General features: G+C 39.4%; 2 protein-coding genes across 9 annotated transcripts; one reads left to right on the forward strand and one right to left on the reverse strand.

Annotated features, from left to right (window-relative positions):
- Positions 1–18,486: 18,486 nt before the first annotated feature.
- On the reverse strand, positions 18,487–23,836 carry LOC121997013 (OVARIAN TUMOR DOMAIN-containing deubiquitinating enzyme 2-like). 8 transcript variants are annotated; one of them, XR_006116204.1, is made up of 8 exons: positions 21,333–23,836; positions 21,181–21,243; positions 20,954–21,072; positions 20,217–20,353; positions 20,016–20,117; positions 18,959–19,071; positions 18,834–18,862; positions 18,487–18,506 (listed from the first exon to the last, which is right to left on the reverse strand). XR_006116204.1 is itself a non-coding variant. In XM_042551221.1 (5 exons), the coding sequence occupies exons 1-4, from the start codon at positions 23,531–23,533 to the stop codon at positions 20,236–20,238; spliced, it is 261 nt and encodes an 86-aa protein (XP_042407155.1). In that variant the 5' UTR covers positions 23,534–23,836; the 3' UTR covers positions 19,669–20,117; positions 20,217–20,235. The 8 variants fall into 8 exon arrangements, 2 of the variants coding, with proteins under 2 accessions (XP_042407155.1, XP_042407154.1); XR_006116203.1 differs by having other exon boundaries at positions 19,668–20,117; XR_006116206.1 differs by lacking the exon at positions 21,181–21,243 and having other exon boundaries at positions 19,668–20,117; positions 20,217–20,315; positions 23,525–23,836.
- A 230-nt stretch (positions 23,837–24,066) lies between these two features.
- Positions 24,067–25,621, forward strand: LOC121995071 (momilactone A synthase-like). Its single transcript, XM_042548909.1, has 3 exons — positions 24,067–24,111; positions 24,272–24,597; positions 24,976–25,621. The coding sequence occupies exons 1-3, from the start codon at positions 24,067–24,069 to the stop codon at positions 25,619–25,621; spliced, it is 1,017 nt and encodes a 338-aa protein (XP_042404843.1).
- Positions 25,622–26,299: the final 678 nt, after the last annotated feature.

Here is a 26,299-nt window from a genome sequence, read left to right on the forward strand (position 1 = left end):
GAATCGAGGAAGAATACTCGAAGAAATAAAGATTACAAGCATTTCTTAAATCCCCAATCCAAGAAACCAAGAAAATGGGGAAAGAGAAAACTTATCTACGAAGAAGCCTCGTCTTCGGATCCAATCCTCGCTCCGGAGTCGAAATCGTCAAGAACTCCCCTCGAATCGCCCAGAAATCCTCCCAAGAATGGGAGGAAACCACCAAATCTTGCCTTCTCCCCAAAGGGGAAGAGATCCCCTTTCAATTCATGAAGGAGGGTTTAAATAGAGGAGGAAATCGGGCGCCACACGGCCCCATGACACGGCCGTGTGAGATTCACACGGCCAGGACCCTTCTGTTCTCTGGAAATGCTACACGACCGTGTGGTGCACACGGCCACCACCTGCTTGGCATCTGGAAACCTCACACGGCCGTGTAGATCTACACAGCCATGTAAGGCATCTGCTCTAATTTCTTCAAATCAAGACACGGCCGTGTGAGATTCACACGGCCATGTCCTCTTCCCTTCCTGTTAAAACTACACGGCCGTGTGTGGTACACGGCCTGATGCTCTCTCCCTTCAATTCCTTCCAAGCTTGCCCGAGGACGCATAATCTTCACCAATTTCGACTCCTGTGTACAGAAAATGCACAAAAAGCAGATCTCTGAACCAAAAGAGTAAATACGCTAAAAGGAAAGCTGGAAGTATAAAAATGCATAGATCAAGCATGCTCAAAGTATGTAAATGTGCGTAAAAACATGCATAAAAGAGTATATAATCTACGCACATCACCAGCCTACTTTATGCTTGTCCAAGCAAAATGTCGCAGTCTAAATTCATATGTTCTACAACACATTCATAAAACCTAGTGCACTTTCCTAACTCTATCAAAATGTTTCATTAACAAGCGTGATCATGGAAACAAGTAAAGTATGGTTCAAGCATAAGAATCTTGTGCACAGTGTAAAAGTAACTCAACACCCTTCAAGTTTCAATCCATGTCCTAGTCAAGTCGTCATCAAATTTGAATTCCTAGTGTTTCCAGTGAAAGACAAGTAACCAGTGATAGGCACTTACTCACCATTCACTTGGTTCATATTTCTCAACTAACCCAAGGTCTCAAAAGTGTGCTCAATCTCAAGGGAAGCTAAGCAGTCATTTCCCCAGTAACCTAACTCGGTCTCAAAGGGGTGACTTGCTAGATTCCACTCATGACAACTGTTTTTTATATCCCTTATTTATTTATTTATTTATTTATTTATTTATTTATTTATTTTTATAAATGTTTGCATTGTGCAAAACTTATTCACAAATGTACTTTTAGCACATATGTTGGGATATTTTGATTTTTCCTAATGAGCTTTAATGATTTGAGCCTCATCCAGTAACCAAAATGAAAGTTGAGAAATCACCATGGAAACCAAGTACTAAGCAAACAAGATGAATCATGACTATTTCAATGACATCAACTATTCAAGCATCAAGCACAAGTGTAGTGAAGATAAAATCCTTAAGGTTGAACCAAAACTAAAACTCATCACCATAAGATTCTTAGCTTATTAATGCTTCCCAAGATAGAAAAAAGAACTACACAAAGTTTACTACTAGCATCATTCGAACATCATGAATCAAGACAATAATCGTGCTAACATTTCACTTGAATCCAAGAAAGCATATAAGTGAAGATTTGATGTTCTCAATTTTTTTTTTTTTTGCCATGATTATTTCAAAAACAAGCAAGATAAAGCAACAAGCAATGAAAATAAGAACCAACATGAAAAACTAACAAAAACTAAAAACTGAAAACCAAACTAAACAGTACATGACACCCCCCCAGACTTAAACTTTTCATCGTCCCGATGAAATCAATATGGTGGAGGAGGTGGAAAATCAGGGAAGAAAAATGCAAAATCTTTAACAAACCATTTAACTTCGTTTCTGAAAAAATTATGATACTTAAACAATTTATCAATATCATCCTGCACAAATCTCATAAAACCTCTAAGATCTTCATGAAATTCCATTTTAGCCTTATAAGCATTCATCATTTTAGAAATCTTATCACACAATTCTCTTTCACTCTTAAAACAATCTTGTAGCTTTTTAAATAGTTCCTCCTCCATAAGCTTCTTATTCTCAAGAAATTCATTAGTTGAATCTAAATCACTATGAATATTCTTTAAAGCAGAATTAAGTTCTTGAAACATAAAACTATGAATCTCTTGGTTATCCTTAGAAACATTCCTTGGAGTAAAAGATGACAAAGCTCTAGATTGTTGCCTAGCTAACTTTAAACACCAATTCTCTTTATTATGAATTGTAGTAAAATCATGATTGGGCAATTTTAAAGGGAAACCATTTTTAATGAATAAACTAAATCCATGCTCTTCATGCTTAATCATTTTCATTGCTAAACATGAATTCAAATCCAATGTACAAGAACTCTCCACCACCTATAATTCACTCAAATCACATCCTAATACTAAGGCCAATTGAGTAAGTAACCCCCCCCAAAATAATAGGTGTGGTAGAATTCGATTTCCCTAATTTTTCCAAATGTTTAAGAGAGAAATAACCAGAATTAATTTGAACATTTTCGACCATTGCCTACAAACAATACAAATCTATAAGTCTTACTGATCCCTCTTTGTCCTCCCTTCCAAATATAGTGTTTTTCATGAATAAGTAAGCATATTTAAAAATAGGATTGATAATTTGGAAAACTCTAGAATTATGATGATCAAATAGCGGTTGTTCAGAAATTTGTCGCCAAAAATGTGAATTCTCAAATTGGGGCAAAATCACACACACATCATTCTTTGGCAATTCATAACAAGTATTAAAATCTCCTAACGTCCATTCATAACTTTCATTAAACAAACGAAATTTAAACTTCCCCCCACCTTGAACATTATCAACCTCTATTGAGCTTAAAAATTCAAAAATAATTCTAGGATAAGTAGGATATTTTATGTTCACTAAACCACTCCATCCTATCCTTTCAAATAACCAAACTAAATCATCCTTAAACCCCAAAGTTTCTAAAGTTTCAACATCAAGAAACCTAGTGCCTAAAAGAGGTCGTTTACATAAAGAAGAATATCTATACCGTTGCTCATCACTAGAGAAAATAATACCAAAGTCATTAGAAATACCTTTAAAGCAAACATTCCTCTCCTTTCTTGCAACCACCCTTCTCCTTCCCTTTTCTTGTGGCCGAAATCTCCTCAATCACGTTTTCCATGGAAGAAAATCAAATCTCCTTAAGAAGAATGAGAAAGAAAAATTAGAAGAAGTAGTTTAAACCTTTAGACATGGGAAAATAGGAAAGAGGAACGAGCGGCGGTACACGGCCGTGTGCCGCCCACACCCCGTGCCCTAATTCCCTAAAAAGATGTGGATCAGGCCGTGTGATATCACACGGCCATATTCATTTCTCATTGCACGGTCGTGTCTGTGACATGGCCCCCTTCTCTTTCTTCTCTGGATTCCAGGCACGGGCCGTGTCTGGGACACGGCCTAAACCTCTTCTTTCACGGGTTTCTTCGCACGGCCGTGTCTGGGACACGGCCTAGACCTTTTTCTCCTCGGGATATCTTACACGGCCGTGTCTAGATGACACGGCCCAAACACCTCCCTTGAATGTCATGGCTTAACCTGAAAACAAAATTAAAAACAAGTAAAAAACCAACAAAATGAATTTATACTAGCTAAAAGAATTCAATCTGGAGGGCGAGGTTCAGAAAAATACAACCTTTTTACCTCTTCTATTTTCGTACCATGAATATATTTTTTCAAACGTTGACCATTTACCTTAATTATCTCAAAATCTTTGTTACAAATATCTACAGCTCCAAAAGGATAAACCTTCTTTACCTCATATGGACCCGTCCACCTTGACTTAAGCTTCCCAGGAAAAAGTTTTAATTTTGAATTGAACAACAAAACCAAATCTCCTACATTAAAGTCTTTACGAAGAATGTGCTGATCGTGCCATTTCTTCGTCCTTTCTTTGTAAGATTTAGCATGCTCATATGCATCCATCCTTAATTCATCAAGTTCGTTCAACTGAAGCTTCCTTTTCTCCCCTGCTTCCTTTAAATCCATATTCAAATTTGCAATTGCCCAATAAGCCTTATGTTCTAGTTCAACTGGAAGATGGCAAGGCTTACCATAAACTAATCGAAATGGGGTCATCCCAATAGGAGTTTTATAAGCAGTTCGATATGCCCATAAAGCATCATCTAATTTCAATGCCCAATCCTTTCTTGAAGTGGATACAATCTTTTCCAATATGGACTTAATTTCCCGGTTAGATATCTCAGCTTGCCCATTAGTTTGAGGATGATAAGGTGTTGCTACTTTATGCTTCACTCCATATCTTCTAAGTAAGTTTTCAAACTGTTTCTCTATAAAATGTGATCCTCCATCACTAATGACTGCCTTTGGCACCCCAAATCTTGGAAAGATAATACTCCTAAATAATTTGATAACTGTTTTCGCATCGCACGTAGGAGATGCCACAGCTTCTACCCATTTGGACACATAATCTACTGCCACAAGAATATACCTATTCCCATATGAAAGAGGGAAAGGTCCCATGAAATCAATTCCCCAAACATCAAATAACTCAACCTCAAGAATGTAATTTAACATCGTTTTATTTCTTTTAGTTATATTCCCGGTTCTCGACATTGATCACAAGACCGAACAAACAACTTAGCATCCCTGAATAAGGTTGGCCAATAAAATCCTGCTTGAAGAATTTTCGTAATCGTTTTTGAACTACCCAAATGTCCTCCATAGGACGAAGAATGGCAATGAAACAAGATATTTCTAACTTCTTCTTCAGGTATACATCTTCGATAAATCACATCATTGCACTTCTTATACAAGAGAGGTTCATCCCAAACATAATTCTTAACTTCTGAAAAAAACTTTTTCCTTTGTTGATGAGAAAAATCCGGAGGTAACACTCCACTAGCAAGGAAATTCACAAAATCTGCGTACCAAGGAGTTTTCACACTTGATAAAGCTAATAAGTGTTCATCCGGGAATATGTCATCAATAGGTAAATCAAAATCCACCTCATTTTCTGACTTTTGAGATATTCTAGACAAATGATCCGCTACTACATTTTCAGCTCCTTTCTTATCCCTAATCTCAAGGTTGAACTCTTGCAAAAGTAAAATCCACTTGATTAACCTAGGTTTAGCGTCTTTCTTTCCAAGTAGATACCGAATAGCTGCATGATCAGTATATACTATTACTCTTGATCCTACTAGATAGGATCTAAATTTATCAATAGCAAATACCACTGCCAATAATTCTTTTTCTGTAGTAGAATAGTTTACTTGGGTTGCATCAAGTGTTTTACTTGCATAATGGATCGCATGTAGAATCTTATTTCTTCGTTGTCCCAACACTGCTCCTACAGCAAAATCACTAGCATCACACATTATTTCAAAAGGAAGATCCCAATCAGGTGCTTGAATGACTGGAGCTGTTGTAAGAGCACTCTTGATTTTATTGAAGGCTTCAATACATTCGCTATCAAAACAAAACTCAATATCTTTAATCAACAGATTAGTTAATGGCTTGGAAATCTTTGAAAAGTCCTTAATAAAACGTCTATAGAAACCAGCATGTCCTAAAAAACTCCTAACTCCTTTTACATTGATGGGTGGGGGTAATTTGTCTATTACTTCCACTTTTGCTTGATCTACCTCAATACCACGCTCTGAAATTTTATGCCCCCAAACTATTCCTTCCTTAACCATAAAATGACATTTTTCCCAGTTCAACACTAGGTTTGTATCTTCACACATTTTTAGAACAGTAGAAAGATTTGACAAACAAGAATCAAAGTCATTTCCATAAACTGAGAAGTCATCCATGAAAACCTCCATAATTTTTTCTATTAAAACTGAAAAAATTGTCATCATGCATCTCTGAAAAGTGGCTGGAGCATTACAAAGCCCAAATGGCATCCGACGATAAGCAAAGGTACCATAAGGACAAGTAAAAGTAGTCTTCTCCTGGTCTTGAGGATGAATTGAAATTTGAAAAAATCCAGAATATCCGTCCAAGTAACAAAAGTAGGAATGTTTAGCTAATCTTTCAAGCATTTCATCAATAAATGGTAAAGGGAAATGATCCTTCCTTGTTTCTTTATTCAACTTCCGATAATCAATGCACATTCGCCACCCCGTCACTGTTCGTGTTGAAATTAGCTTATTTTCTTCATTCTTGATAACAGTCATTCCTCCTTTCTTTGGAACCACGTGGACTGGACTCACCCATTTACTATCCGAAATTGGGTAAATAATCCCTGCATCAAGAAGTTTAATCACTTCCTTCTTTACTACCTCTTTTAAATTTGGATTTAGTCTCCTTTGATGCTCAATTGAGTTCTTGTACCCCTCTTCAAGTAAAATTCTATGCATACAGAGAGATGGACTAATCCCTTTTATATCATCAATTGTATATCCAATGGCCCTTCTATGCAACCTTAACTCATCTAACAGTCTCTTTGTTTCAAACTCATTTAACTGAGCATTAATTATAACTGGATAAGTAGAATTCGGCCCAAGAAATTCATACTTAAGATTTGGTGGTAATGGTTTAAGTTCAAGTTGAGGTGGTACTATTTCTGGTAAAACTGGCTCTTGTTCTATCAACATAGTCTCCTCCTTAGCCAAGCTTTCTTCTAAAAACTCTTCATTATCTAAAGACAGATCATCCTCCTTATGATCACCAAGACATACCCCTTTTTTGTTGAAAATACTTTTTCACCAAACATTTTTGATAATGATTCACAGCACCAAGGAAATAATGTTTGGAAATCGTTTTGATTCAAGATAAGCCCTTTTTCAACATCATCCTTTTCTCTAATGATATCCATTGTTAAGAATGAGCTATCTTGCTCTGCCCAATCATTGGAATTTTGCGTAATTCTGCCAACTATCTCAAAAGTTTCTTCTAGACTTTTTTTCAAAAATGATCCTCCAGATGCTAAATCCAGTTGATTCTTATTTGAGAAAGAAAGCCCAACATAGAACAAATGCATAATTAACCATTTCTCAATTCCATGATGTGGACATAACTGCAGAAGAGAAGAATATCTTTCCCAGGCTTGGTATAATTTTTCTCCATCCAATTGCTTAAAATTTAAAATTTGACTTTTCAAATAAGTAGTTTTCCTTGGAGGGAAATATTGGTCAAGGAATTTTTGCTCTAACTCATCCCATGTTTTGATACTTTGAGACTTTAGAGAATTATACCATCTTTTTGCAGCATCCTTCAGGCTAAAAGGAAAAGCAAGCAGCTGAACAATATCAGATGAAACTTCTTCATATTTCAAAGTATAACAATATCTATAAAACTCCATCAAATGGGAATAAGGGTTCTCAATCTCCAATCCTCCAAACTGAGTTTTCTGAACCATGGAAACAAAAGATGGTTTGAGTATAAAATTTCTTGCTTGTATGTTAGGGTAAACAATTGCTCCCATTTGTTTTATAGACTTTGGAGCTCCATAATCTCCTAGTGACTTGCACACCATGTTTAGATATTCTTGTTCTTCTATTTGCCTTTGCAGAATTCTTCTTTTATGGAAAGTTCTGTCAATCTCAGGGTCAAAAGGAAAGAATTCTCCTGCAAAGTTAGATCTTCTCATAGACAAGAACAAGATAGCAAATGACAATTCAACAGAAAAAGAAAAAAATAAAAGAATCAAAAATGCAGAATTGAATTTGTACAAAAAGAATTAACAAGAAGTAAAAGTTATACAAGAAAGTAAAAACAGAAATCTAATGATTAGTTACAACTATGCAATATGAAAGGAAAACAAATGTTATGTTTAGTCTAACTCAATTGATAGATCCTAATGTTATAGCGCAGTCCCCGGCAATGGCGCCAAAAACTTGTTACACTCCGCAAGTGTACGGAAATGTCGCAAGTAATATAAAAGATTATTGTATCCACAGGGACTGGAATAAGCACTAGAAATGTCTCAATGCGAATTAGCTAAACAACTATCCAATTGTTTCAAATGCAAAGTGAAGGTAAAAAAATCTAATATTAAAGATCAACAAACAAGAGTTTAGTGTTTTGGGTTATGATAAAGGGAGATTCTAGGAGTTTCGGTTTCTTTGTAAGATTTCTTGAATGTAAATGGTTCACCAATTCTTATCCCTCAATTGCCAAACACTTGTAGAAAGTTGTCGGTTCTCTCTTGCAATATATAACCGGCTAAGGACTGAGAAACGTATCTAAATATGATCAATTAGACGTGAACCTACGTTGTCCTTTCACAGAAGCGCACCTATTACTATGCCTTCCTCGGATATCAACATAGAACCCCACAACTTATTAATCTATCAAGATACAAGAAACTAATCACAAGATCCATCCTACTCTCTTGAATATTCCTATTTCCTCTTCAAGATTATCTCTCAAACGTCCTTACACGGGCTTGCACCTGTCACGTGGATCCCTCGGATGATCGAGTGAGAGTTTATCTTTACAAAGTCCACAAGAAATTCAAACAATCAATCAAGAATGAGAATTAAGCACAAATCACCATTAATCATTCAAGATCTAATTGATACAAGCAAGACAATGTCATTGAAACAAGAAAATGGCAAATCCATAAGAGATTACATCAATCCATCATACAAATACTCCCTTAATCCTAGAATACAAGATCTACTCCATGAATCGAGGAAGAATACCCGAAGAAATAAAGATTACAAGCATTTCTTAAATCCCCAATCCAAGAAACCAAGAAAAGGGGGAAAGAGAAAACTTATCTACGAAGAAGCCTCGTCTTCGGATCCAATCCTCGCTCCGGAGTCGAAATCGTCAAGAACTCCCCTCGAATCGCCCAGAAATCCTCCTAAGAATGGGAGGAAACCACCAAATCTTGCCTTCTCCCCAAAGGGGAAGAGATCCCCTTTCAATTCATGAAGGAGGGTTTAAATAGAGGAGGAAATCGGGCGCCACACGGCCCCATGACACGGCCGTGTGAGATTCACACGGCCAGGACCCTTCTGTTCTCTGGAAATGCTACACGACTGTGTGGTGCACACGGCCACCACCTGCTTGGCATCTGGAAACCTCACACGGCCGTGTAGATCTACACAGCCATGTAAGGCATCTGCTCTAATTTCTTCAAATCAAGACACGGCCGTGTGAGATTCACACGGCCATGTCCTCTTCCCTTCCTGTTAAAACTACACGGCCGTGTGTGGTACACGGCCTGATGCTCTCTCCCTTCAATTCCTTCCAAGCTTGCCCGAGGACGCATAATCTTCACCAATTTTGACTCCTGTGTACAGAAAATGCACAAAAAGCATATCTCCGAACCAAAAGAATAAATATGCTAAAAGGAAAGCTGGAAGTATAAAAATGCATAGATCAAGCATGCTCAAAGTATGTAAATGTGCGTAAAAACATGCATAAAAGAGTATATAATCTACGCACATCAATGGCTGCCATGTAGGATGAGTCATCTTCCATGAAGTGGCAATACATCAAGTCAAACTTGATGTTTCAACTTCCCATTTGGTCAAGTCAAAATTGACCAATTTTTCTTCCTTGTTGAGTTAAATCCAACCTTTGATTCAAGTCAATTTCAATCTAATGAATCTCAATTCATTAATATAAATTGACTCAATGAATCAAATTTAAATTAGACTCATTCAACAATTGAATCTAATTGAGTCTAACTCAATAAGTCTAATTTGAATTAATCTGAATTCAATCTTTGGTGCATCATATGAACCTAATCCAATTGGTTCATCATATGAACCTAATCTCCATCCACTTGTTCTTTGTGTGTGACCCAATAGGTTCTTGTAACGTTGGCAATGTTTCTAAACTCCTTTAGAAACATAAGCAATGAGCGGCATCTAGCAATACATCATTGCTACCCAAGTTACAAGAAATGTTGAGATCCAACATCACCTTGTGACTACTAATTGTGACTCCTCACAATATATGACAAGTGTCCTTCTATCCTAGACATCTAGATTGATCAATATGAGGCATAGACCGTGTCATCCTCTAACCAATCTAAATCTTGAACTCTATGTAGACACACTAAATCAAATGAGCTCAATATCCTATATTGACTCATTTGGGCATGGCCATGCACTTCGTGGTCTCACTCTATCAAGAATACCGATGTCACTCCCGTCATATAGGAGGGATAGATCCCATCTACATCACTCACATCCCTCCGCATAATTTGTTACATACCCAGTAATCGCCTTTATAGTCCACCCAGTTACAGGTGACGTTTAACGAAACCAAAGTACATAACTCCTTATGTAGGGATCTATGGTGACTTCAGGTCTAAGGACTAGTAGTCATACTAATAGCCACATGAGAAAGTATATGACACTCATATAACGATCCATGATACTTTCTCATGGTGGGTCATTCAGTATACATTCTCTAATGTATACCCATGTGTCAACTTGATATCTCTATATTTATGACTTGTGAGATCAAGTCATCGAGTTGACCTACATGCTAGTCTTATTGCATTAACATTGTCCCTGAATGTTAATACTCGACTAGGAATGATTAAGAGTAGTGTTCCCTATATCATCTCACTATCGGTTCAACTAACCGATTGATATAGGTGAGAACCGTCTACTCAAGGACATTATTATACTTAGTTTATTTGGCACCAATACAAGTAAGAATAATAACCAAAAATCCAAATGCCTTTATTTATATAGAATATGATACAATAAGTCCAAAATACAATCATCAAATGATTGGCTCTAGGGCTCTAGCTAACAATATATATATATATATATATATAACCATTTGTATAACATACTCCTAATATCAATAAAAATAATTTATAAATTTTGAATTATTATTATTTCATCGGATAGTAGGGTCTGATATCAGATATTGATAGTCTATCTATATCCTCCTTTATTCGGATTAGATTAGGCTGGAAAGAAATTATTATCCCTACTCAAAGAGCCTTTCTTCAGGCTTCTCATCGTATTACAATGGTGCAAAAATTAATTTTTGACAGATGCATTTTCTCAAGAAAAAATTTATCTCATCCTTTAGTTACTTGACGATTGATTAGAAATTTCACAATGACGTTAATGCTTGAAGTGTTAATGTCAATGTGGATAATTTTAGTACTACTGTAGTATTAACGCGTTCAATTCTTTGAACGTGTTAATACCTACAAATTAAAAAAAAATAAAAAAATAATATATTACTATTAATATGCTCACACGTTAATGATAATATGGATGGATGCTCTTATAAATCTAATAATTTATTTCTTTTCACAGTATGGATTATAAATCACTTTGGAACGAACGTACTATTAGAAAGGAGGATAAGTGACTAAACTTTCGACACCGTGCAATTGATAGTAATGTACAAACGAGCTTATAAGATAAGCTCGTTTGTACATAACTATAAAGTGCACAGTGTAGTATGTATACACTGTGCATTTTATACACTGTGATAGTTAAACAGTAATTGGAAGAGCACAAAGTAGTATGTATAATGGTAAATCACAACATATACGTCATAGACATAATACCATTAGGCAGTTGATCTCGAACGGAGTGATTGCAATCAACTATGTCAAGTCCAAAGATAATTGGCAGACCCTCTTACGAAGGGGCTAAGTTGAGATCAAGTATACTGCTCATCGAGAGGAATGAGATTAAAAATCTACAACTAAAACGATTGTAACGGTAACCCAACCTTGTTGACTGGAGATCCCAAGATCTTAGTTTAATGAGACAACAAAGTTACAAAAATTGTGTTACAGCACACGAGATATATTATCTCTATCCCAATCCTAGGATGAACTTGTGCTCTCCTACCACATGTAGTGAGGTTAAGCTTATGCTTTTAATGACTTCTAGACCTTTATAAGGTAGAGTATGGTAGAATACTCTTGATAGAAGTGTCACCTATGTGAGCGTGAAGACAGGTCGCTTCAATGAAACACTCATGAATCCAAGATGGTGTCTATGGCCAAAAATGGAATCAACCATGAGAACCAAAAAGTAGGTGAGATAAGTCTCTGTGTGGGTGTTATTATCTTAGTATACACAAACAGCTGAGCAGTTCAAGACATCACGTTTACTGCGCAGCCTAGTATGCTCAAAAACATTCCACTATGGAAGGTTCAAAGCCACAAGCTATCTCTCCCGTTGCATTGACTTATCGATTGAACTCTTGAAAAGGTGTCAGCATGCATACATACATAAATTTCCATTCATGTGGGGGATTGTTGGAATACGGTTTTTCGAATGGAAAAACGAGGTGCCATCAGTCGATGAAAGTCATAATTGACTTCAAATTCGAAATCTATGTTTCGTGTAAATAAATCTAGACTATTGATTTACTCAAAACCGATTACGGATGAATAAGAAATTAATTGTTTAAAGTGAAGCATAAATTAGTAGATGGGGAATAGTCCCACGTCTAAAAGAACAAGGAGAGATTGTCTCCTTATATATGTTGATGTGTTATTGGAGTTAACACAAAAAACACAAGGTGCTCTCTTCCCATGGGCGAGCATGTGCTCGCACCTGCGAGCCCACCACGCGTGCACGCGACCATGGACGCAATGGGCGCTTTGTTGGCGCACTTTGTACTTCGCATCATCACGAGGAGCTTAAATTTATGCTCCAGGCGGTGGTGACATATCACTTGACTACTCAGGCATGACGTGGCACGAGTACGTGCAGGGAGAGATGACCAGACTGTTGATTGGACAAATGATCGACTACGAGAAGATTCGTTTTACGGACTGTGCACTTTATAGTCATGTACAAACGAGCTTATCTTATAAGGATGGGACCATTGAGGGTTAAGGATGGGCCGGCCATTGAGGGTGGGTCATGCATGTTTTATTTATCAAAAATGTGGTTGGCATGAATTAAACGAAGAAATGGCCGCTAACTAAGTCCAGTTTGATATAAAATTCGACAACAAGTTGGCTTCTTGTGAAATGGAAATATATATAGTCCAGTAGTTAAATTTTCTAGCGATTAAATTGCTAGTGTTTAGCTGATTTTACTACTCTTTACTTTTTTTTTTCAATCTTTTTATCCTTCTTTTTTGTTGATAAACTAAATGGTCAACTCTTCAATTCAATTAAGTTTAGATATGATCGGTTCTCGGTCCATAAAAATTTCTAAAATAAATTCAAAAGTGCAAGTATCTCATCCTAGGAGTTAATGTCCCAGGTTTATCATCCCCAAAAAATAGCTGTCCAGACTTTCACAAAGATGCACTGAACATTGTTGCCGCTGTGTACAGCAGCCTGGGGGCCCTTTCTCAATCTTTTTCACTAGACTTTCAAGAAGATATTCGTCATCAATAAATTAAATAGCTGTCCAGACTAACCTGTCTAACAAATTGAATTATTGAACTAAGTAGTGTTCCTTTTAATTTGGATTAGTGCTCCAAGCATTGATGAGAAGCACGGTCATTTGTTCTTCGTGATATTTTGAAGTGAGAAACACGAGTTAATTAGGTTAATTATCAAGCATGAGTTTGTATAAAAAGGCACGATGGCAGTAGCAAGATGCACTGATCGTTGGGACATTAACATCTGTTTAACACACTATGGCAACCTCCTTCCTTCTCTCCTCTGTAGCAAAAAGGTTATTTGTCAAACCATTTGATTAATTCCTCATATTTTTCTTCAATTTTCATGTTCATGACTTCAGATTCCTGCTCAATCTTGCTTTTGTAGCATAAATAGGCTCGAAGGGAAGGTGGCCTTGATCACCGGCGGGGCGAGCGGCCTCGGCGAGTGCACCGCCAAGCTGTTCGCCCGCCTCGGCGCTCGAGTAGTCGTGGCGGACATCCAAGACCACAAAGGCCGCTGTGAGCAAATAATCCGGATAAATTCAAATAAATCGGACATGATAAGTTTTAGTTATAACGTTTCGTTTAATATTTTTGATAACTTAGCCTTTCCTATTTTATAGCTTACGTGGCATTATTTCTATGGTTTAAGTGATGTAAGATCTTATCACTTGTGGTGTATATATACAACACAAATGTGAATGGAAACAGCAGCACGGCAAGATTAATTTTTCCCAAGCTACTACGTTTCTTTTTTGTTTTGTTTTTATCTTCTTTATTGTTTTTGTGTGTATTGTCGGGGTGCTGCTCATAGATTCTGAACCAACAATTGGTATCAGAGCCTTGGTAGTATAAGACACCCAAGAATCTACAATTCCACAAAAATGTCTGGCATCCCACAAGTTGCTGCAAAGGAGAACGGCGGAGTGTCATTTCCCTATCCGATGCTAAGCTCACACAATTACACTGTGTGGGCAATCAAGACAGAGGCGATTCTTGATGCCCAGGGAGTCTGGGAGGCGGTGGAGCCAGCGGAAGGAGCCCAGGTGGATGCAAAGAAGGATAAAAAGGCACGTGCATACATCCTGCAGTGTGTCCCCGAAGACATCCTTCTCCAGATCGCAACAAAGAAGACGGCGAAGGAAGTCTGGGACAGACTCAAGACGAGGTACCTTGGTAGTGATCGGGTAAAGAAGGCACGTGTACAAACATTGAAGAGTGAGTTTGACGCTCTCCGGATGAAAGAGACCGAAACGATTGATGAGTTTGCTGGCAAACTCAGCGCCCTAAGCAGCAAGTTCTCCACCCTTGGTGCCACGCTTGAAGATTCCTCGTTGGTAAAAAAATTGCTCGATTCTGTCCCTGATAAATTCTTTCCTATTGTTGCTGGTATTGAGCAATTCTACGACCTTGAGTCTATACCATTTGAGGAGGCTATAGGGCGACTAAAGGCGTACGAAGAACGAACGCTACGACTACGCAGCAACACAAACGGCACTGAAGGTGAGCTCCTATTAACTCATGCCGAATGGCAAATGCGACAGAAGGGGAGCAACGTGGACACCTCGTCAGGAGGAAAGGGGCGTGGGTTCAGCAGCCCCAGTCGTGGCAAATGGCGTGGACGTGGGCGAGGGCGCGGTCGTGGTCGTGGTACGCAACGCCAAGACAGTGCAGGAGGGACTAGCGGCAACAACAGTGGCACTCGAGACAAGAGACATATAAAATGTTTCAATTGCGAGAAAATGGGGCATTATGCGTCCGAATGCTACAACAAGCGGCGTGATGATGAGGCTCACCTCACTTGTGCCACCGATGAAGAGCCGACACTGATGATGACCGTGTCCCACGAGGAGTCTGACGCTAGGCGTGAGCGGCAGGATACCATTCTACTCAGTGAAGAGAGGTTGCTACCGGAGATGTACCGAGGCGTTAAGAAAGAAGATAAGGACGTCTGGTACCTTGACAATGGTGCCAGCAACCACATGACTGGCCATCGTGAGAAATTTCAAAAGCTGGATGAAACCATCACCGGGAGGGTGAGGTTTGGCGATGGATCAACCATTGAGATCATGGGCAAGGAAACGATTGTGTTTGAATGCAAGAACGGCGATCAGAAGGCTCTCCACGAGGTATACTACATTCCGAGACTTTGTAGTAATATCATAAGTCTTGGTCAATTGACAGAAACTGGGAACGAGGTGCACATGGAAGGAGATGCCATGAAGATAATTGATAGAAGCGGGAAGCTCTTGATGCTGGTAAAGCGAACGCAAAATCGCTTGTACAAGATAACCTTGAAGACATTCAAGCAAATATGTCTCCTAGCAAGCCTAGAAGATCCGACCTGGTTATGGCATGCAAGGCTTGGACATGTCAATTTCCATGACTTGAAGCTGTTGGGGGAGAAGAAGTTGGCGGTTGATGTGCCACTATTGCCTCAGCCGAACAAGCTTTGCGAGGTATGTGTGGTCGCTAAACATGGAAGGTCGCCATTCCCGCACCAAGCTAACTTTAGAGCGACGAAGCCGTTGGAACTTCTCCATGCTGATATTTGCGGGCCAATTTCACCAAGTACACTGGCTAGTAATAAATATTTCCTGTTGATTGTTGATGATTGTACAAGATGGATGTGGGTATTTGTATTGGCAGCAAAGAAAGATGCATTCCAAGCATTCAAGAAATTCAAGTCCGTGACGGAGAACACGACTGAGTACAAGATCAAAACACTTCGGACAGACCGTGGTGGTGAATTTCTATCCACAGAGTTCACTCGATTCTGTGAAAATGAAGGAATCGAGCGGCACCTTACGGCTCCCTACACACCCCAACAGAATGGCGTTGTGGAGCGCCGTAACCGCACTGTGATGGCCATGGCAAGATCTCTCCTCAAGGGTACACATATGCCGGCAAGGTTCTGGGGAGAGGCAGTTAGGCATGCTGTCTATCTGCTAAATCGTCTCCCAACTAAGGCACTAGGAGACCATACCCCATTTGAAGCCTGGATGGGGAGAAAGCCACATCTCGCCCACTTGAGAGTGTTCGGTTGTGTTGCATACGTGAAAAATACAACCCCTCACCTGAAGAAACTTGACGACAGGAGTTCACCCATGGTATACTTGGGTGTCGAGGAAGGCTGCAAAGCTCATCGTCTATTTGATCCAAGGCATGGCAAGCTACAAGTAAGTAGAGATGTAGTATTTCAAGAAAATAGTGAATGGACATGGACTGCAGGTGCTAATCATGAAGAAAACTTACCGGAGTTTATGGTAGAGGATGTACTCGACACCGACGAGGTGATTGTTGTAGCAGACATTGAGGCAGGAACAGAAGACGTCACAACATCGCCAGCAGCGTCAAGTCCATCTACACCATCATCGAACATCCATACAACTTCCTCGCCTTCGATAACAAACTCACCTGAGTCTTATGAAGGACCGGTCCGTTTTAGATCCATTGCTGATATCTATGCCAACACTGAGGAAGTGGTTGGTATTGATGAAGAAGAGGGCGAGGTGATGTTGATATCTGAAGAGCCGACATGTTATCAAGAAGCTGCAACCGAGGCTTGCTGGTACGAAGCAATGGAGGAAGAACTGGAAACTATTAAAATGAACAAGACCTGGACCCTAACTGAGCTCCCATTAGGCCACAAACCTATTGGCCTAAAGTGGGTGTACAAACTGAAGAAAGATTCAGCTGGGAAAGTTGTTAAGTATAAAGCAAGATTAGTTGCTAAAGGCTATGTGCAGAGACAAGGCATCGATTTTGAAGAGGTATTTGCACCGGTCGCTAGACTTGATACTATTCGAGTCATTCTTGCACTTGCAGGGAATCGAAGCTGGGAGGTACACCATCTAGATGTGAAGTCAGCATTCCTTAACGGAGAGTTAGAAGAAGAAATATACGTCTCTCAACCGGAAGGGTTTGAGGTACAAAATCAGAAACATAAGGTGTACAGGTTATTCAAGGCCCTCTATGGACTGCGGCAGGCTCCACGAGCTTGGAACATGCGGCTGAACAGGAGTCTGGTAGAGCTCGGCTTCAAAAGATGTATTCAAGAACATGCAGTATATACAAGAGGTGAAGGAGAAGCAAGTATACTTGTTGGAGTGTATGTCGATGATCTCATCGTGACAGGAGGTAGCACAGAGAAAATCAACAAGTTCAAACAACAAATGATGACAGAATTTGAGATGAGTGATTTGGGTCTTCTCTCCTATTACTTAGGGATTGAAGTGGAGCAACAGAAGAGCCGAATTTCACTTAGACAATCAGCTTATGCCAAGAAAATTCTATCTCAATTCAAGATGGCAGACTGCAATGCCACAAAGCATCCAATGGAACCCAAGACACAGTTGCATAAGGACCTGGAAGGGACTCCAGTTGACGCCACGGAGTACAGGCGCATTGTTGGTTGTCTGAGATATTTGCTTCACACACGGCCGGACCTGTCATATTCTGTTGGAATGGCGAGCAGATACATGGAGAGGCCTACAATCATGCATCACAGCACTACAACAAAAACCCTTATAGACATCGGTTTTCCACCGGTGTCTATTTCATTTTCGACCGATGTCTAGCCGATGTTAAAAGTCTGCCATTTTAGACATCGGGTTAAAATCGGTGTAGTATCACTTAATGACACCGGTCTTCGAATCGGTTATTAACCGGTGTAGTATCACTTAACGACATCGTTTCATCAACGGTGTAAAACCGACACCAGTTTTGACAGCGGTAAATGACCGATGTAATATTAATTAATAACACCAGTTTTGCAGCGATGGAAAACCGATGTAATATGTATATTTTTTAACAGCACAAATTTGATTTCCGAAACAATGAAAAATCGGCAATAATAAAAAAACACAAATATTCACAAATTATACAAATATTCTTCATTCAACAATATCAATAAAATATACAAATATTCACAAATTATATAAATAATCTTCTTACAACAATATTCATAAAATACCCAAACATTCTTTTTACATCAAAAGCTAGCTAATAGATATCAAAATCAAGGTAGAACATTCTTTTAACACATCAAGGTAGAGCCGCACTTCAAATGTAATCTAGCATGCATTCAGCCCACTCGAACCACACTTCATCAATTTCAACTCTGGAGTACTTGAAATTTGTAAACTGTAAAAACACATAAATAATATATTAGTAAACCAAGATCAAAGATCATAGTTGAAAATGCAAAAAGAGCGCCAGGTAACAAGATGACTAATTGGAATGCTTAAAAAGATAAACATTCATCAATTATCTCAACCACATCATATAGTGATAGATCTATGAATAACAGGTTCAAATCTAACCCTTGCATCCTTTTGGGAGGCAATCTAATCTGATAAACGAGCAAAAAGATGATTTACTCAAAATTAGTTTGCATTTGTAAAAAACAATATCACTTCTGATACTTTATTTTGTACATTTTATCAGTTAAAAGGAAAAAAGTACACTTACCACATTGAACACAACAGGGGCCTCTTTACCTGGAGACAAATTCATGTTCAGAAACAGATACTGAGACAAATCAAATTAATAGATGTGTAAATATTAGTGGAACTGTTTCTTTCGTTTTCGGTTACCTGTTTCAAGATCATGCCAAGGATGGGCAACCACTGATCTCTTGGACAATGACAACAATATCCTTTCATTCAACTTTGGAGCTGCAACGTTCTCCTATTGTCCGCTCATATTTCTACATACAAAACAACATAATAAGGAGTATTTGAGGAGATTGCAAGAGTTTATTGATAACAAAAGTCCAAGGTAACTCATGATCCATGAAAAAAATATATAGAGAGAAAACAAAAAACTAGCAATCTGGAAGTTTTGCGCCTTGGCATTATCAGAATGAAAGTTTAGTAATATGATAGCTGACGTCAAACAGAGTTGCAAATCCAAAAGATGGCCATTTGTTCCCCTATTATGGAAGTTAATTAACAATTGAACTTGTATCCAACAAATTAAAGAATGAAAATTACTGGACAAGTTGGAAAATATGTTATTGTTTCATTTTTATGCTCGCATAATCATTGTGGTACTAATGAACCGTATACAAATTACAGGGCACTAATTGGATAATCAACCAACTGCTTGCATTTAAAGAAATGTAGAAGGTTTCATCACTTAACAAGATCTCATAAAAACAAGTCCTTCATCAAGTTCACCAGCATTACTACAGCAGATCGATAATTCATGAATAGTTTAATGATTTCAATGCAAGTAAATGATCAAAATCAAGACTAAAAGAGATTAAAGCAGGAACCGGAACTGAGAGTGCGATGGTTTTACCTTGACGAAGGAATCGGAAGCGATGAGGGCGTAGTGATCGGGATCGGAAAGAGAGAGATCGTCGCGATCTTCAGACACGGATGCGGTAGAGGACGAGGCTCCGAGGGAGTATTTATAGGATGGAATAGTTTAATGAATATCTAATTTTCTCAATACGTATATATAACAATTGTACCCTTAATCAATTAAAACAAGTTCACAATCATAAACAAACAAATCATAAAGCACCAAACATATAACAACAATAGAATACGACGACCAACAAAAACAATCAATTTAGAAAAATATTCTAACTGTATTAAAATTAAAATAAACTGGAATTGAATAAGAAGAAGAGATCAGACACACCTTTGCTAGCAATTTCATCGGCATGGTTATCCTGACCTTTGCTCTTGATGTTGAACCATTTTTTAACAAAGGCCTTGGACCAAGACAGCTGCTCCCAAGAAACTGAGGGAACAAAGCATGCCCAAATCAACCATCTTAGATATGAAGAAAACAGAACTAAAGAAGAGAAATATATTATTTTTTCATCTTGCAAAAAAAAACCTTGCTTTTCTTTGGATCATCATCTCTCATCGTTGCAGTACTCCTTCATGCAGTGATTGTAAGTTAGCTCGCCAAACACTCCCAAGGACCTGCGACAATCTGAACCTCGTGGGAAGAAAGAGGTCTATTGAAGAGATCTAGGGAAGAAAGAGGGTCAAGAAATACTAACTCGCAAGGAGAAAGAAGAAAGAAGACAAAGCTATGCATGGGCTAGAACAAGCAGATGTGATGTAATATTCCTAATGTGCTACATTACTCACGAGCTTCGCACATAAAACAGATTGAAGACACAGTCGGATACCCAAATCAGAAGGAAAGAGATTACAATGGATAACTTCTGAACTAGATAAGAAAATCTATCAAATATACAGTGAAAAGTTTAAAGGTGTCAACTAGCCTAGTCCATCTGAGCCATAGAAGTCGTCAAAGCCTTGAGTTTAAATCTATTCCTCTCTTAAACAAAAGAAACTAAAATAAAACATTAGTATTTTGATCGCTATAGCAAGCTTTGAGAATGCTAACAAAATTGTGCATCTTGTGGCTTTCAGTACATATTGTTTAGGTTATTGTAGCTTCAAATGAATTTATTTATGCTTGCCTAAATGATGCAAATTGAGTATCAACCTCAAGTAGCTATAATATTACAACAGAAGCACAATGATTTCGATATGCTCATCTAAGGCCAATTTTGTTGCAGCTGAAGAGAAGAAGATGATCTCTTTACAGAAAACACTTACTTTTGGGCATCTTTAACCAGATTAAGTGCAAAGTTCTCCACAGATCCAATGGAACAGTCACTTCTAACAGAAAAAATAGTTTGATCAAACCCTTCAGGCGCCCCATCATATGGAGACATCTGCAAGAAACATATATTGAATTACAACAAAACAGGTTAGGTTAGCTATTATGCTGAAATGTGGAAAGTGACAGTCTTTTTTCTGAGACGACCACAAAATTGACATACAGCTAATGCATCATAATGTAGGCCGTCGTATATCAGCATCACCCTTTCACGGTAGTTCTTCTCCTGTTTCCCAGTCACAAAGAAAGGGGGAAAACATAAAATCCCTTGGCTACAGAAAAGAAAAAGTAGTAGATCTTATGATGATACATTACCTGGCCATACACATCACACCGAGTCGATCTTATGAAGACACAGTCGGACGAGCTCTTCCTGTACCTGCTCGTTGAGCCGGCCGGAGCCGGATTGCACGAAGTCGACGAGCTCCGACAGCGTCTGCCGCTTCACCTCCTTCTCGCGGGCCGACTTGAGCGTGTCAGAGAAGTCGAAGAGCACAGAGCAGATCCGGTTGCCGAGAAAGAGCGCCTGGCACTCGAGTACGGGCACATCGTGGAAGAGCGGGAGGGACTCGATTTGTGGGATGGCACCAGGGGTTGGGGAGGAGTGCAGTTGGTAGGGGGAGCTGGAAACAACACTATAACAGGATATAACCTGGTTCTTGGCCTAGAGGTGGGTTTCTCCACTTGCATTTCTCACTCACGATATTAGATTTTTATATTTATATATTTTGTTCTATATATATATATGTTTGAATAGATTTAAGGTCATCAAAGAACACCCCTTTTTAAAATTATAAAGGGAGGGGACACCACTTTTTTTTCAAAAATAATCAAAGGGGCCCCTATTTGTTGTTACCTACCAATATACCCTTCCTAAATCGATTTGGACCAATTCAAATAAACCTAAATAATCATCGTCTTTGTGTAAGGTCGTCTTCTCCCTTGTCATCAGGTCTCTCAACCTCTTCCTCACTACCTAGCGACGTTGAAGTCCTCATGGGCCTTTTAGTCATATAACCCTCTCTGCCTCAAGGTAATCTCCTCTACCATCAAATCCATGCTCTCTCCCGAAGATCCTTCCCCTGCTGCTAGTCATGAGGAGAAGATTGACAAAGTTGGAGAAGATGATAATGGTCTTTTTGAACCAGAATTTATCTAAATGAATAGGGGTAGTAAAGGTAGAATGATGCTTTGATAGTTAGACTCTTTTATTTACCCTTTGTACTTGTGTGAGATAAAGCCACATAGAAACCAAGACTCCAAGTGGAAATTCAATTTTCTATTGGCCATAGGTAATGATTTTAGGAAATAGTCAGAATAGTGTGGAAAGATATATTACCAAGATCACCAATGTGGTGTCATCGCCGTTATTACTTTGACACCAGTTTTATTATGTCTTTCAAAGGCCAGTAGTCAATTACTCACTGGAAAAATAGATACTATGGAATATACAAGTCTATTCTTTCTTTGTGGATCACACAATGCATCCGTAGCATTGCAATCTTAGTTTAATTAGACATCCTTGATCTGAAACTTGATTAATTTGTCCCCAATCGACAAATGCTTCTTCTGATCCCAAGTTTCAGTCAAATATCATGTGGATGTGTCCAATTTAAGCATTAGTTCCATTAGAAAGTGCCCGAAGGATTAGTCACTGACAATTTTCTATCCATTCCAACAAATTATCTGCCACTTGTTTTGACAACATTTGCTGTGGTCATTATTTAGTGATTTGCCTCCCTGTGGAAGGTAAACTTCTTTGGTGTTGTAACATTTTTCGTTTCAGATCAATGATTATAAAAGACAACATACATGCTCGAAATTTATTGGTCACAAGAATTGGATATTGAAAGCCAAATCAATGAATAACCTGAAGTTAGATGTTAAACCAATTAATCAACAACGGGGAGACAAGAAATGGACCTCTTTTCTGCCCTTCAAGTATGGATTTGAGGCAACATATTATTCTTTCGTGGCCTCTTTGGAGTTTCCCTACTCTGTAGGAATCAACTCCACAGTCAAGTAGTTCCACAAGCAATGAAATGTTTCCGGAAAATTTGGCAACCAGCCCACAATCAATGGAGGGACTGAGAGGGGCAACAATGGGGGAGGACAGGGAGGACGATGTCAAACAAGGAGGTTTTGTGTCACCGAGAATGTTGAGAAACAAAGCAGGAGAGAGTTTCAATAAGAGGGTTGGAGTGGAGGCTTCATAAAAAAAAAAAAAAAAAGGAGAGTGTGTTTCTGTGAGGATTGGAGCGGAAAGGGGGGAGGGAGACCGAGATTGATGTTAGAGCGCCGAAATTTATAGAGAAGAAACAAGATAAAGTTTTTATGAGCACAGCTGCTACACAGGGAAGAAACGAGAGAGGGAGAGGGTTTAGGCAATGCTAAAGGAGAGGGAACATCGGGGTGAAAATCATCCGAAATCCGTTTATAATCAGCATATAAAACCCAAAAAAATGGCAATAACAATACTAAACCCTAATTTGAGGAATGAAAAATACCTCTGTCATGCTGGAAGCAATCGGGATTGATTTTGCCGCAGGGAAAAGAAAAATAGGCCTCGAAGACTTCAGAGCCTTTGAGAAAAGGAAATCAGAGCCTCCGATCGAGGTTTACAATGGACAGGCGCGTGGCGAACTCAGAGTGGGATCGCCTCCGTCCTCGACGAGCAGGATCTAATCGACAACCGGAGAAGATCACGACACGAAGAAGACTAAGCTATTATTTCTCGGAGATGCTACAGGCCTTGGTGGTTCCAGATCGCTCTTATCGTGCCGAATCCGCCGTCGTTGTTGCCGCTTCGTATCCTTCCGGACGATTTATGGTGGGTGAGGAAAAGCCCAAAAAAAAAGTGCGCTAAGAAAGTCCGCCAAAATTTTGGTTCATAGACATCGGATTTTAAAAACCGCTGTTAAAATCGATGTCTATTAACGAAAAAAAAGACGTTCATAGACATCGCCTAAAAACCCGATGTCTATGAGCGAAAATCTGCGCTCATAGACATCGGTTTTTGCTTAAAACTGTTGTTGTTCCACTGATGTCTATGAGCGTTTTTGTTGTAGTGCAGGGTGGTCAAACAAATTCTCAGGTATTTAAAAGGTACAATTTACTTTGGGCTTGTTTACATAAAGGGACCCCAGGAAATTGGTATATTCGGCTACTCGGACAGTGATTTAGCCGGCGATCTCGATGGAAGGAAAAGCACAAGTGGAATGACTTTCTATTTTAATGAAAGTTTGGTGTCCTAGAACTCACAGAAGCTGAAGGCAGTGGCGCTTTCATCTTGTGAGGCAGAATTCATGGCAGCCACAACTGCAGCCTGCCATGCTTTGTGGTTGAGGAGCCTTGCCAGTGAATTGACAGGTGTAAAGCCAAAACCGGTAACTTTGTTTGTTGACAACAAATCCGCCATAACTCTCATGAAGAATCCGGTATTCCATGGTCGAAGCAAGCATATAGATACAAGGTTTCATTTTATCAGAGAATGCATTGAGAAGGGACAGATTGTGGTGGAGTTCGTTAATACCGGAGAACAGCGAGCCAATGCGTTAACTAAAGCATTGCCAGGAGTGAAGTTAGCTGCCATGCGACAACTACTCGGCATCCGTGATCTACAATCATGTCCGGATTAGGGGGAGTAATGTGAGCAAATAATCCGGATAAATTCAAATAAATCGGACATGATAAGTTTTAGTTATAACGTTTCGTTTAATATTTTTGATAACTTAGCCTTTTCTATTTTATAGCTTACGTGGCATTATTTCTATGGTTTAAGTGATGTAAGATCTTATCACTTGTGGTGTATATATACAACACAAATGTGAATGGAAACAGCAGCACGGCAAGATTAATTTTTCCCAAGCTACTACGTTTCTTTTTTGTTTTGTTTTTATCTTCTTTATTGTTTTTGTGTGTATTGTCGGGGTGCTGCTCATAGATTCTGAACCAACAGCTGTGTCCTGTGCGACTCACTCGGCCCGGACACCGCCTCCTACGTCCACTGCGACGTCACCAAGGAGTCCGACGTGGCAAGCGCCGTCGACGTCGCCGTCGCCCGGCACGGGAAGCTCGACGTCATGTTCAGCAACGCCGGCGTCGCGGAACCGAGGCAGAAGTCGTTCCCGGACTGCGAGGTGGATGACTTCCAGCGGTTGATGTCGGTGAACGTGACGGGGGTGTTCCTGGCCACCAAGTACGCGGCGAGGGTGATGACGCCGGCGAGGCAGGGGAGCATCGTAATCACCGCGAGCACCGCGTCGACTACTGCGGGATTGGTGCCGCACGCATACACGTGCTCGAAGCACGCGGTGGTGGGGCTGATGAGGAGCGCGGCCGCCGAGCTGGGCAAGCACGGGATTCGGGTCAACTGCGTGTCGCCGCACGGGGTGGCGACGCCGCTGGCGATGGCATGGCTTGACTTAGACAAGGAGGCCTTTGAGGCCACGATTGAGAGGTCGGCCAACCTGAAAGGGGTGAGGCTGGGAGCGGAGGACGTGGCGGAGGCGGTAGCGTACCTCGCTGGCGACGAGTCCAGGTACGTGAGCGGCGTCAATCTGTTGTTGGACGGAGGCTTCACCATCGCCAAGGGATTGGCGTAGATGGAGCCGAAGCTACCCAGAATGAATTTCTCCATCAGTAGATGCTCATGCAGGACCTCTTCCGATATTTTTCTAAAATAATATTATCGGAGTGGTTACTATATAAAAATCGGGTAGCCGTATTGCGCTAAAGTTCAGTGCAGCCCTAAAATAATATTGTCAGAAATAGTTGTTATATGATCGACGGACTTCACGTCCATCGCTATCCGACTGCAATAGCTAGCTCGCGTTGAATAATATAATTGTCACAATTATCAAAGGCACAAGGAAAAATATTTGCTTTCACTTGATTAAGCTTTCCATCCGCTCGAACAAGCAGACATAAAGCTGAGCAACATCAACCAATTGAGTGATAGATATGCGGATAAAATGTCTCAAAATTAATATTTGTGTCAGTGGATCGATAAGATGATAATTAATAGTAGTAATGTTACATAGTGGTTAAAAAATGTCTATATTTAATGTATCTTCATTAGTTGTATTAGCGGGATAGAATAGTTGAATTAGTGGAGAAGAATCATGGAGTTAGTGATTTTTCATTAATTATGTAAGTAGCTTATCAATATGTTATATGTTTTACGAATGATGCAGTGAAAAACTAGTGTTCCATTTGTCCATCTTGCATGCCCTCTTATCCACCTCTCATTTTCTTTTTAACAATGGTATCAAAGCGCCAGG

This window comes from Zingiber officinale, chromosome 6A (assembly GCF_018446385.1).
Source record: "Zingiber officinale cultivar Zhangliang chromosome 6A, Zo_v1.1, whole genome shotgun sequence".
Lineage (NCBI taxonomy): Eukaryota > Viridiplantae > Streptophyta > Magnoliopsida > Zingiberales > Zingiberaceae > Zingiber > Zingiber officinale.